This window comes from Rhizophagus irregularis, chromosome 18 (assembly GCF_026210795.1).
Source record: "Rhizophagus irregularis chromosome 18, complete sequence".
Classification (NCBI taxonomy): domain Eukaryota; kingdom Fungi; phylum Glomeromycota; class Glomeromycetes; order Glomerales; family Glomeraceae; genus Rhizophagus; species Rhizophagus irregularis.
Genome location: NC_089446.1, coordinates 2,630,030 through 2,644,751, shown reverse-complemented (window position 1 = coordinate 2,644,751; position 14,722 = coordinate 2,630,030). Strand labels below are relative to the sequence as shown.

The window sequence follows — 14,722 nt, the reverse complement described above, 5'->3', positions numbered from 1 at the left end:
GTTATGAGAAATCTGGATTTCCCGGGATAAAATAATTCAATGTCGATCATTTTTATTTTTATATATAGTGCACATTTTTTTTGTGTTAATAACTCAGATCCCGTTTTCCTATATGAATATGTCTGTTAACAAGGGAAAGACCGCTAAATGTTCCCTTCAAGCTAATAAAACTAAAACTTCTGCTGCTAGGAACCTTCGCTCTTCTGGTTCCTCTTCTCCTGCTTAAGTTCCTTTACGTCAAGATAATCATTCCCCTCCTCCAGCTACTACCAAGTGTGTTAGAACCGCTGATGATGCTATGGACACTGACGAACCTGCACCTACCGTTACTCCCTCTACTCCTGCTAATACTACGATTGTTCCTCCTCCTTCTGTTACTTCTTTTTTAGATACTTTTATGCACGCTCCTGCTGACACAGCCACTAATCATGCTGCCTCTCCTGACACTTCCGCAGCTGCAATCAAGGATGACTCTAACCATTATTACACAGCTGCTATGCTCAACTCTATTGACGGCTTCTGGAATACTTCCAATTTGATTAGTTTTATCTTTTTCGTATTCTTTTTTTTAGCATTATAAAATACTTTTTACATTGTAGTATACCAAAAGTAAATAAAAATTTAGATTTAATAGGACAGTTGTCCATCATTTTAATAAAAAGATTTTTTTGTTACATTAAACCAAGTATTTTCTTTTGATTACTCTTTATAGAACTATACAATATATATCATAATACTAAACTTAAGGTTGATTCTACAGCATGCATAAGATAGTAGTAATTAATGTAATTACTATTGCAATAAATATTCAACCAGAATATCTTACAAAACAAGTTCTTGTAAAAAAATTACAATTTAAAAAGATAGTGCTAAATGGAAAGAAAAATAAAAAAGAGTTAGAAATTTATTTAAAGAAAAAATTAAATAAAGAAATGGAATGCAAAAATCAGATAAAATTAATTGTAATAACTAATATTTTAATATTTGAATCATATATACAATATAGAATAGGAAAGAATAATTAATAATAACTTGGCATATTAATAGATGTAGCAAATAGCTAAACTATATAATAATATATTCTACACTTAGTTTATTATATTAAAAATAATAGAGATTACTTACCTATTTATTTATTTATTATTTAGTGATGTTAATAAAGTATATCTACTGAAAGTTGACTGAATTTTAAAGAAAAACTAAAAATTTAATAAAAAAGAAACAGAAAAAAGAATAACAAATCAAGTAAAAATATTGCTAGAAGGATATTTTATAATATATAATGCAGTTAAAAGTAATTATTATACTATTTAAGATATGTAATGTGAGTTAAAAAAATGTGTATAAAAGAATAAAATTAATGAATTAGATCTAATCATAAGATCTTTTTTTAGTTTCTAGTCAATTCCTAGCAACTTTTTCATAACTCAAATCATAAGGTACAGATCAACTAATCAGATTTTGTGTAATAACTAAGTCATTATTATTATAAAAAAGTTGATCTTTGCTTTCAAATCAAATTAGCATTATGTTTTTATGATCTATTATTAATATATTAGATCAGATAATTTATATAAGTTATTTAATGTTTATGAGAAAATTTATTACTTTAATGAATATATAATTAAAAACTACTTAATAGGTTATAATTGATTATAAAGAAATAAGGTAATTAGTCAGTATATTGCGAAAATAAAATTGAATAAAAAAAATTTTTAACAATCTTATAAGCTAATTTAATTTGAAAACATGAATTACAAAAAGTTATCTATAAATGCAGTAAATAAATGCAACATCAGCACTGTTAATACATAAAATCAGATTATACTTCAATATATATAAAAATATTTTATTTTAAATATACATAGCATATGTGTAATATTTATACAGTCGCACCTTCATAAGTGTATACATCTGAGGCCTGGCCATGCACATGCAGTTAAGTAGGATGTATATTTAAAGAACAGCCAATAGAAAAATCAATATTAATAATTGGATAATATTTATTTAAATTCACTTTTATTTTATATTTTTATTTTAATGAAAGAATTGCACATACAAAAATGATTTGTGATGTAAAATAATTTAATAAAATTAAAAAGATTGAAAAATATTTTTTATTCAAAAAAATGTAAATTGTCAAATTTATTTATTTTAAAAAACTAAATAACTATTGATAATTGGTCAATATTATATAATTATCACGTGAATGCATTTATAGAAAATATTCTAATATACCCAGAATTCAGAATTATATGCACATGTAGAACATAAAGCGAGGATGTGTACTTAGCTCTAAATCCCTAGCTTAGGACTAAGCCATAACTAAGGTTGCCTGCCGAAACCTATTTGGCCTAATGCCGAAAGGAGAAACTCCACATATAGTGCCGTAACTGTGAAACTGCGAAACTGCCAAACTGCCAAAACTTGTGAAACTGCCAAAATTTGCAAAACCTTTATAATGAGTTTATCCGTAGTTTCGGCATAATAAATAATAATATTTTATATGAATTTCGGCATAATTACAGCATTCCTAATATTTTATTTTTAATTTCAATCTCTAATAAATTTATATGTAAATAAACAACGTTGTAATATTCTAATAATAATATTATTATTGAAAAATCCTAACAAATGCAACAGTTGTGATTTTTTTTCTGGGAATTCTACATAAAAAAAAATAAATTAATTAAATTTATCAAAAAAAAAAAATAACGAAACTCTTCTCCCAGTACTTTACCTTGATTACAAAAGTCTGGTCATATTTTTTCATCTGACAATCCTACAAAAAGAAAAAAAAATCAATTAAATTTATTAAAAAAAAATGATGAAAACACCTTCTCTGACCCTCCCTCACCTTAATTTTAAGAGTCTGGTCATGTTTTTCATAAATTATGAAAAAATTAACGAAAAACTTTCACCGGTCCTCCTTACCTTAATTTATAAATCCGTACATGTTTTTCGTCTAGCAATACTACAAAAAGAAAAATAAATAAGAAATTTATTAAATAAAAAAACAATGAAAAACCTTCCTCAGCCCCCTCCTTTACCTAAATTCTAAAGTCCGGTCATGTTTTTCGTCCAAAAACACTACAAAAAAGAAAAAAATAAATAAGTTAAATTTATTAAATAAAAAAACAATGAAAAACCTTTCCTCAGCCCCTCTTTTACCTAAATTCTAAAGTCTGGTCATATTTTTCGTCTGGCAACACTACAAAAAAGAAAAAAATAAATTAGTTAAATTTATTAAAATAAAAAACAACGAAAAATCTTTCCCTCAACCCTTCCTTACCTCATTTCCAAAGTCCGGTCATATTTTTCATCTGGAAACACTACAAAAAAGAAAAAAATAAATAAGTTAAATTTATTAAATAAAAAAACAATGAAAAACCTTCCTCAGCCCCTCCTTTACCTAAATCCCAAAGTCCGGTCATGTTTTTCATCCGGAAATACTACAAAAAAGAAAAAAATAAATAAGTTAAATTTATTAAATAATAAAATAACAAAAAACCTTTCCTCAGCCCCCTCTTTTACCTAAATTCTAAAGTCCGGTCATGTTTTTCGTCCGGCAACACTACAAAAAAGAAAAAAATAAATTAGTTAAATTTATTAAAATAAAAAATAACGAAAAATCTTTCCCTCAACCCTTCCTTATCTCATTTCCAAAGTCCGGTCATGTTTTTCGTCCAGCAACCTTACAATAAAGAAAAAATAAATAAATTTATTAAAATGGACCTTTTTCCGGTCCTTTCTTACTTCAAAAGTCTGGTTGTGCTTTTTGTCCGGCAACCCTACAAAACGAAAAATAAACTATTACATTTTTTAAATAAAAACTTTCTGTCTGGACCCTCCTTAGTTCTTTACCTCATAATTTTTGTCCGGAAACCTCAATACAAGAAAAAAAAGATCATTAGATGATTTGTACTATGCAATCTGTCTGATAATCTAACTTTCCTGTATCAGATTGGCATAAATCATTGACAATTCGATAAATTCGGCAAATTTCAGCAATTACGTCTATATAAATTCAATACGGCTGAATACGGCATTGCGTCAAAAAAAAAAATCTATGCCGAAATTAATCATAATTCATAATGTTGCTGAAACTATATGTATATCATATAATGTACTACGCCGAAACAGTTACAGCAGCTTAGACAGTTTCAGTAGGTTTCGGCAGTTACGGCATTTCAACATTTTAGACCAATTTTGCAAAACTAGTTTCGGCAGTTTCGCATACGCCATCCCGCCAAAACCTCCTAGTTTCGGCAAGCAACCTTAGCCATAACATGCATATAGAGAGAAGATGCATTTATAGAAAGTGCACTTGTGGAGATTAGTGCTCTGAAACGAATCGAGTTGACTCACGAGTTGGTTGAGTTGAGTTGAGTTGAGTTTGATTTGATAATTTTCCCAAATTGATATGACAAGTTGAGTCACAAGTTAGTCACGAGTCGAGTCAATTTCGATTTGAAATCGAAATCGACTTGACTTGTGTGACCCAAATTGAAATTGATATATAATACGTAAATTTTTTAGATTATCCATAACGATCTTTTTTTATATTGATTATATCAATTTTTTTTCCTTTAAGTATTACAACTTCCCAATTTATATGTTAATCAGTTTAAAATGACCAAAAATTTAAATTCTAGTGGTTCTTCATGAACTACTAGTACTATTTGGTCTCATTTTACGTTGGTTGAGAAATCAACAAAAGCCCAATGTAATTACTGCGAGTGAGTATATTGTTTATAATATATTTTTAATCATTTTTGTATATAAAATTGTGTCAATTTAAATAATTAAGCGCTAAGTATAAGCGAGCTAGCGGAAACACAACAAATCTTCACAAACGAAACATTTCAGTAAAGTTGAACATGAAGCAGAAAGCACTGGTGAAATGGATAAGTTTGTTACGAAAGAAATACCAGTAAGTTTATTTCCTTTCTGCTTTTTATATTAGTCATTTAAATTATACATTTATACAATATTTAACGATAAATAAAAATTATTAATAAAAATTTAGCGTTATACTGCAATAATATTTCGTGAATTTATCACTAAATAGATCGTCTGTGATGATCAACTCTTTACAGTTGTAGAAAATGAACAACTTCAAAAAATATTTTGATTATTATTCCCTAATATTAAAACTATATCAGCAGATACAGCCCGCAATGATATTATAAATGTGTTTAAGGAAGAGAGAAATAAAATTCAAAATATTTTACAGATATTTTTGGTACCTCTATTTTTTATTTAATAATTCTCATAAATATTAACACATTAAAATATTAATAGAATGCTCCAGGTCATCTTGCATTTACACTTGATGCGTGGACTTCTTCAAACTTCCTTCCATTTCTCAGAATTATAGTGCATTGGATTTTCAAAAACTGGGAATTAAAAGAAATTTTGATCGATTTTTGTAAATTATCTGGCCCACATTCTGGAGAAAATCTATTTCAAACTTTTATCCAATGTTGTGATGATATGAGAATTCTTACTAAAGTAAGTATATTGATATAATAATCATTAATTCTTTATTGTTTTTTATTTATTTATAATTTATTTAATACAAATTATTTTTATGGAAAATAATAGATTATAGCATGTACAACGGATAATGCTTCTAATAATGATACTTTAATGAAGTCACTAGAATCGGTTTGTCAAGAGAGGAGTATAGATTTTACCACAAAAAACAATCACGTTTGATGTTTGGCTCATATCATTAACCTTACCGCACAAGCAGCTCTTTCTAGTTTAAAAGTTGGATATATGGAAAATGAAAACGTACTTTTAAATGATACTGATGAAATAACTGAAGTAATTCCAAAGGTTAGGTACTTAGGTTAAATTGTTAATGTAATTATATCATTATAAAATTTAACTGATTTTATATTATATTTATATCTTATATCTATAGCTTCGCAAACTTATTATTAAAATTTGCGCATCCCCCAAAAATGAGAGAAATTGGCACGTCAATGTGAAGCTGTTCACCTTCCAAACAAAGAACTTATATCCGACGTGAAAACAAGGTGGAACTCAACTTACGCGATGATAGAACGAAGTTGTGAATTACGAAAGGTAATTTTTTACTATTAATAATGATTATTAATAAAATTTTTTTATATAAATTGTATTATTTACTATTTAATTATTTTAATTATACTAGGCTTTGGATAACATTATAACAGCAAATAGAGATTTAAGAAAATGTGAGTTAGTAGATTCCGAATGGAAATTATTGGAAAAAATTAAAAATTTATTACATGTAAGATTTATTATTTTAAGAAAAGTTCGAGCGAATTTTTCTTACTATTGTTTAATTGATTACTTTAATAAATGATATACTTCGAACAATAGCAAGAAAAGTTCACGCGAACTTTTCTTGTTGAACCCTGATATGTAACTATATGAGTATGTAAATTTATATGTAATTGTCCTATTAATTTTTAATTTTTATAATTATATTAGATATTTTCTCATGCTACAAATCATATTTCTCATTCGCGATTCCCAACAATCTCAAACTCCGTGCCAGTTTATAATTGACTTATGGATGAGATCAAAGATCTTCAAACCAACAAAAATACAAATGAAGTTATAAAAATAGCGGCAAAAAATGCTATGAAAAAAATTTAAAAATATTACCACTATACATTCGCCTTAGTGTATAATATATCTACAGGTATATTTTTTATATTTCTATGTTAATATTGTATTTTTTCTTTTAATTTTAACTTTTTAATATTTTTTTTTAGTTCTTGATCCCCAATTAAAACTTCAATACTATAAAGATAATGATTGGGAAGAAAAATACATTACTGAAATACGAACAAGTGTTTTTAATATATATAACACACAATATGCATCTTCACCATCAATGACTATTGAATCAGATTGAAATAATGAGCTTAACGATAACCTATTTCATTATATATATAAAAAAAGATGTTCAACAAATGAAAATGAACTAGAATTGTTTCTTGGATATTTGGTTTTGTCTGCAGAAATTAATATACTAGAATGGTGGAAGGTACAGTATGATTAAAATTAAATAATTTTGTATTAATTATATTAATTTTATATTAATTTTTATTTTTTATATATTATTTTTTATAGTTAAACGAACCTCAATACCCTCACTTGGCAGTAATGGCTCGAGATTACCTCACTATTCCTGGTAAATATACCTTTAATAAACCATTAAAACTACAGTTATTGGTTTTAAAAATATTTTATTTAATATTTATTTTATATTTAACATTAGTGACTAGTGTTCCTGTTAAAAGAGCTTTTTCTGGTAGAATCGATCTTGTGACACAAAAAAGATGCAGTCTTTCAGCTGAAACAATCCGGGCGTATATGTGCTTAAAGTCTTGGTGGAAAGCGGAATTATAAATTTATAATAATTTTTTATTTACATAAATACTTTTATATAATATAATCAATATAAATTTGTAATATGTTTTAACTTTTAATGTTTGATATTTACATTATTTTATTAAATAAAGAATAACTAATAATATAAATAATCTATATAAATCATTTACACTTTACAATGAAAAAATATAAAAAATTCGAGTCTGATTCAGTTTAAACTCGACTCAACTCGACTTGACTCAAACTCAGAGTTAGACTCGAATTGATTCAAATTGATTCGATTTAATGCTTTTTATGAGTCGAGTCAAGTCAAATCTAAAATTATTGTAATTTTGACTCGACTCAACTCAACTCAATTTTTCTGAGTCGAGTATGATTCTGTTCAATAATCGACTCGACTCAACTCGACTCGTTCGGAGCACTAATGGAGATGCGACTGTAATAACCAAATATCTTTATACATAACAAACGCTAATATAATTCTATTTGAAAATAATTTAAAGAAAAATATAATAATTTTTCTAATGAACAAACATATTCAAAAAACATATTATATTATACAAAAAGTCAGTATGCAATTAAGGATACTATTAAGTAGAAAGATATAAAGTTTATTGTAATTCTAAGTAAGATTTTTACAAAAAAATGTGATAAGTTGACTAATTCCAGATATAGATTTTACAATGAGCATGCAAAAAATATAGATCAAAGAATCAATTTTATCAGGAAAAGCTGATTTAGTTAGTTGATAATCTCAAAAAGATCCACTTAAGTAATTTTAGGCTAATTAAGAAATTTTAGATATGCCAAGTAATTTAAAATAAAAAGTTGTTACTACTATTATTATAAAAAATCTACCTTAAAAAAATATGCTTAGTTGTCCTAGATATTCTAAAAAATTTTTACTTTTTAAAATAAAAGTAAAATAACAAATTAATTTTATTAAATTGCTAAAATATTTTTTTGAATAGTCTGTCTTAGATAATCTAAATGTTCTAGAAGGTTACAGTATGATTTTCTGAATGCCTTTTTTTCTGAATATATCTTTTCCCAAAGTCATTTACCTAAATGCCAATTTTTTGAACTGAATATTTTCCTGAAATATACAATTTCCTGAATCCTTATTTCCTGAATCCTATTTTCTGAAGTCTAATTTCCTGAATCCTAAATTCCAATATCCTGAATCTAAGGATGGTGCCGCAAATAGGTAATTGCGGAATAATTGCGATTTACGGTATTGCGGAACATTGCGAATTTTGAAGTTGAATTATTCGCAATTCCGTAATTAGCAATTATCAGCAATTCCGCAAGTATTCCGCAATTCCGCAAATATTCCGCAAATATTCCACTATTTATATCATATGATACATGTAGATAGGGAATTTAAATTTGTAGATTTGTCAATTAATCTTTTATCGATCAATTAATTGGGAAAGGATCATCGATCAATTAAATAATTTCACAAAAAATTTTTTTTCGCTAAAATTTAATAAAACCGTGTAGTTGACATTAAAATTTGAGATTTTACTGGTTAATTAATTAATATATCTCCATATAGTTTATATTCGCAAATTTTTTTTATTATTATAACAACATAACGAAGCTATATACGGTAATTTATACAAATGGATTTATGTATTAAATATCATCCCTAATTGAGACAAATTTTTATTGTTAGGAAATTCTCTTATTATCACTACAAATGGTAATTTTAAAATAGATGGTTATGGATTTAATGTGTTAGTTGAAGCAATTCCTATAAAGAATACTCAAGCAATCCTCCGAGTCCTCCTAATCTTCCTAATCCAGAAATTTAAATTTTAACCTTTCTATTAAAAAATTTCAAATTTACCATTTTCTTAAGGGGTTTGTACCAATTGTGTAATAGCCGAACGTTTTTGACCTTGATTTTATTTAATATATGATTTATAATTTATATTATTTTATTTTATACTTAAAAAAGACTTACTAATTATGGCTAAATCATTCTATATACAGATGAGTAAGAATTTTTAGAAGAAAAAGGAGTACAATTAAACATAGTTCTAAAAGTTGATAAACCACAATAACCCAATGATATGGCAGAATTATTAGCAAACCACATTCCTAAAATAAAAAATAATAAATAATAATTAATTTTTTTCTAAAAAAGACTTTCAATTCCACTCTCTCTATTTAAAAAAGATCAGTACTTACTTCCGTTAAATCTACTATATTTTCCTTGATTACCATTTTGTATTATACCACACATACCACAACTAAATAAACAAAAATTATTATTCCCAATAAATCGTTGAGGATTATTACAACTAATTTTTGTACCATGGAACAATAACGTTCGTTGGCTATGAGCCGTTGATCGGTTATAATTTTTTAGTAACCACGTCGTAAGAAAATTCTTCATAAATTGGAATTTGAGATCGAGGATCACGAAAATGAGATTTAATCCAAAACCGGAATCGTACCTATAAAAATAATAGTCAGTTAAAAATATAATAAATATATACAGTATTTCATTTAAATTCAAAACATACCATTAAATTCTCCAGCTTCTTTGCTTAATAGTAGTTAAGCTTTTGTCTTAAAAAAAAATAATTTATTAATTATTAAAACTTAACATTTCACGTTACGAAAGTAATAAAACTAGTTTCACAAATAAAAATATTTTATTTTTATTTTTATACCTGGTCTTGAAGATGAAGAGAAACGGGAGCAGCCTGCGGAACTAGTCAGCCTAAAGCCGGGAAAGATTATACAATAGGAGTGACATAAAAATTAAACTATCTAAATGATGGGTCTCGTGATTAAAATAGAATAATTAAAAAAGAAAATAAATTTATATTATCGAAAAAAAAGTTATCCTTATGGGATTCCCATGATAGGGTCGTGTAGTACCCCCAAACGGTCGTACGGGAGAGATGGAGGATGGTGGTTAACGTTAGCGTGGCGAACAGCCTTGTTTTTACTTGAGGAGCAGAACCATCAGATCCACTCTGAATAGGGACGTGCTGGGAGTATCGCTTGCGGTAAGTTTTCTTTTTCCTCATGGAGATCCCAATAGTTTTTCCCATTCTTTGAAATGTTGGCGTCTATTATTCCATATATGAGTATCTATCTCTGATGTGATACAGTTCATGAAAGAGTGAAAAGCCTGATAACGAGCTTTTTCTTTCGCACAAAATTTATAAATATACAAGATAGGTCTTTTGGGGTTAAATGGTGTATTAACAAATAAAGTGGGTGATTTTTGGAAAGAGTAGTGTTCAAATTAGTCGAAAACATAGGTGAGTTATCGATTGTTTCCATTATAGAAGGCAAAGGAGCGTCATTAATATCTTTGATGGTGTCATACAATATGTGTTTGTATTTGATCAATAAATTACGACAAAAATCTCTGTGCACTCTACAGAGGCCTATGTGTTCATTATCGTCGGGAAGTAGTTGACATTGCGTACGCGGGAGCGTGTTCGGAGGATATAACTTAGGGTAATTTCGCTGTTGTATGTCCGCCGTTGGGTAGATAAAGTTGCATTTTTTAATATGTGATCCCTGGATTTTCGATAGTTTTTCGCTGGTGATGACGTCAAGAGGATTATAATTAATCCATTCTTTGGTGAAGGTCCAATCTATTTTGTCTTTTAAATGATGTCTTTAATTGGAGAATAGTCGAATCGATCGCTGTGTTACGGCAATATTATTCCATTTAAAAATAAAAATTGAATTATCGATCACGTGTGATCGATCATAATTGAATTACCGAACATTGACTCGATTAAGAATCCTACATGTAGATTATCGATATCAGTAAATCAGTAAATCGAAAATTTCCAATTCCCTCTTTTCATAATTACTGCTCCAGAATGTCTAAGTAAATAAGTTTTAGCAGCAAACCTAATAAAATGAATTCCTGGAGGCGCTATTAAACAAAAAATATAAAAAAATAAAAATAAAAATAAAAAAAATAAAAAAATGATTAGAAAAATTTGAAAAAAAGATAAAATATTTAAAAATTGATTTAAAAAACCGAAATAAAAAAAATTTGCTACGCAATCAGAAATAAGATAGTGACATTCAGAATTCCAGCTGATCGATTACACAGGCTGTAGATTTTTGATAAACTTCAACATTTCTTTCCCCCTTTCCTCGTTATTTTTTTTTGACTTTCAAAATTTATTTTCTCGTTTCTTACTTATTATTTCTCCAGTTTCTTGCTACCTTAATTATGTCTAATCCAGATAGAGGTCGTCCATTTTCGGATGTGTGGGAATACATGATAAAAGGCCAGCAACAATCTAGAAGACATTATACCGCAACTTGTACATATTGTAACTGTACATGAAACTAAAAGGAAAACCTTGTGTTCTTCGACAACATCTTGCCAATCATTGTAAAAACTGCCCGCAAGATGTTGCGCTATATTTTGCTAGGATTGTTGGTCAAAAAATGGGAGAAGATGAAGATGACGAAAACGATAGTAATTCTGACTCAGAAGTACCTAAAAAAAAGCAAAAATACAGTAATCAAACATCTCTCTCAAATTTTTACAAAACAAAAAAGTTGGAAAAGGGATATTCCGATAGCATTGATCGTTCAATAACAAAAGCGTTTGTTATGTGTAATATTCCATTCAGTACTATTGAGAACCCGTGGTTCGTCGATTTAATGAAAACATTACAACCCGGGTATGATCTTCCTTCAAGACATACTTTAAGTGGCACCTATTTGGAGGCAGAATTGTCCGCGTGAATATACGAATTGTAAATGAGTTAAATAATGAATCCAATCTTACAATTGGTAAGATTTTTTATATTATTATTGTTTAAATAATTATATTTTTTATTAAATTCAATTTACTAGCGCTGAACGGGTGGACTGACCCACGCGGAAATAGTCTTTGGGCGTTCATGTTGTTGACAGGTTCAAGAAAAGTACCTTTGGAGTGTTCGAAGATCTTTCAAGTACTAAACATACAGGTCAACACATAGCGAACGTCATCGATGAGGTTATTAAAAAAGTTGGAAATGAAAATTTTGTCGCTATAGTTTCTGATCATGGGTCTAACGTTGCTTCAGCCCGTCGAATCATCACTGAAAAATATCCAAATATCATCAATGTTCGGTGCATCGCGCATTGCATTAACCTCATTAGTTCTGATATCATAAAAATACCACAGGTTAAAGACCTTGTTAGACGCGCTAACATTATTACAAAATTTTTCAAATATTCAACTCTTGCCGCATTCTGGTTAGAAGAAGCCATTAAAACAAAAAATATTCAAGGCGGCGGCCTAAAGACTCACGTGGAAACCAGATGGACCACGGTATTTGAATGTACAAGTTCCATATGGCGATTGAAAGATGCTCTACAACATGTATTTTTTTTAAGATAATTATTGTTTCGAATAAATTATTTTAACCATTAACAATACAATTTTTTAAATTTTAATTAGGTTTTAGATAATCACGAAATTTCAAGTGATAACGTCAAGTCTATCTTAAAAAACGAGGTTTTTTTGACGATATGCGTGTATTATCTGATATTTTAAAACCAATAAAAGAATCGATTCTAGTGTTGGAGGGTACAAAGACAAATTTAGCAGATTGTTATCTGCAACTTCTTAAAATGGCTGCTAACGTTAAATCAATGCCTATTGATGATTATAAGACTTTGAAAAACTCTTGCATTAGAATTTTTAATAGAAGGTAAGTTATAATTTAATTATAAAAAATTGTAACAAATAATATATTTTATTATATTTTCAATAGATTTGCAGAATACGATGAAGATATTTATCTTCTGGCATTTTTTCTTCACCCTTACTATAAAGGTAATTAATAATTAATAATTAATTTAAATTTAAAGGCACCTAGGTGGTTTGTAATCCACATAATAAAAAATTTATTTAACATTTATTTATTGCTTGTTTATTAAGGATTAGGTGTTCGTAATCAACAATTTGATCGTATTCAAAAAGCCGCACTTAGGCTCTGGAAAGCTCTTGGGCATAAAAAAGCATCTGGTTTAGAATTACATTCTCAGATTCGTTCATATTTTGATAATGCTAAACCCTATGATGCACAATATTCGCCTGAACACGATGTGCCTTATTTATGGTGGAATTCAATTATTGATGGAAAATTCTCTTCTTTATCACGTCTTAGCAAAGTTATTTTTTCAATTACGCGCTCATTCCGCTAGTTGCGAGCGTCTTTTTTCATCTCTTGGTTGGATGTTTGGAAAGAAAAGAACGAATTTAAGTGCCCAAACAATTGAATCAATGGCGAAAATCTATCGTTATAACCCTTAGTACAAAAGGTCAAAAATCTTTAAATCATGCTGATTTAATATCAAATAATGACGTTCAACAAATGTTAAATAATGTGTTTGAAGAAGGAGATTTGTTTAATGAAAGTGATGATGATGAGGAATTAATTCCAAATGAAGGTAATGAAGTGGAAACAAGTGACGTTGATGAAATATTAGATATCGAAAATGTAGTAGATTTGGGCCCATGGGTACTTATTGATAATACAACACTCCCTATTGTTACGCGTCGTAGATGTAATAGTGATGATGAAGATGACGAGGATTGGAATCCTGATGAAATTTAATTTTTTCTTATTTTGTTTGTTATAATAATCATAATAATTCGCATAATTTCATATATAACAATATTATATAGTTTTATTAATAAAATAAATAACTTTAGTTGAGAAATTGTATTGCGCGTTTAAAACTAGTGATTTGATCATTTGTGATCACGTGACACTTACATAACATTTATTAAGATTCGATAATTAGAGATCATCATATACCTTAGCTCACTCTAACAAGTAACAACGCAGAAAACGACTTGACAGATTCTTTAGCTAACGCAGGATCTGAAATCAGAGATCCTATTATTATTAATCACACATTTTTCGACAAACAAGTCTAGGATACATTAATTGGAATAATATCACGGTGGTAGACCGCAACATTAGAAGATGGAGCAATAACGTGTTAGATTCACTACTATTTAATTCGTTAATTAATAATTCTTCATTATCCCTTATTCACGATCTCATCAAATAAGGTGACATAGATTGGACTTTCACTAAAGAATGGCTGAATCATAACCCTTACGATACGATTACAAGCATTAAATTATCGAAATTACAAAGTTCACGCATAAAAAAAAGCAATTTCTTATACCCTACCGCTAATATTCAATTTTCCTAGACACCTTTAGGACACTATAGACTCGTCCTCTTTTTTTAACACCACTTTTGATCATACATTACCAAAAACCCACCCATTTTACCTTTTAATACACGGTTTGATACCA

At 28.2% G+C, this 14,722-nt stretch overlaps 2 protein-coding genes across 2 annotated transcripts; both read left to right on the top strand.

Moving 5' to 3' along the window:
• Positions 1 to 118: 118 nt before the first annotated feature.
• On the top strand, positions 119 to 580 carry OCT59_010207 (uncharacterized protein; the record flags this gene model as incomplete). Its single annotated transcript, XM_066132876.1, has 2 exons — positions 119 to 149; positions 228 to 580. The coding sequence occupies 2 exons, from the start codon at positions 119 to 121 to the stop codon at positions 578 to 580; spliced, it is 384 nt and encodes a 127-aa protein (XP_066000480.1).
• Positions 581 to 6,066: 5,486 nt separating this feature from the next.
• Positions 6,067 to 6,916, top strand: OCT59_010206 (uncharacterized protein; the record flags this gene model as incomplete). The annotated part of the gene is made up of 3 exons (XM_066132874.1): positions 6,067 to 6,096; positions 6,185 to 6,227; positions 6,774 to 6,916. The coding sequence occupies 3 exons, from the start codon at positions 6,067 to 6,069 to the stop codon at positions 6,914 to 6,916; spliced, it is 216 nt and encodes a 71-aa protein (XP_066000479.1).
• Positions 6,917 to 14,722: the final 7,806 nt, after the last annotated feature.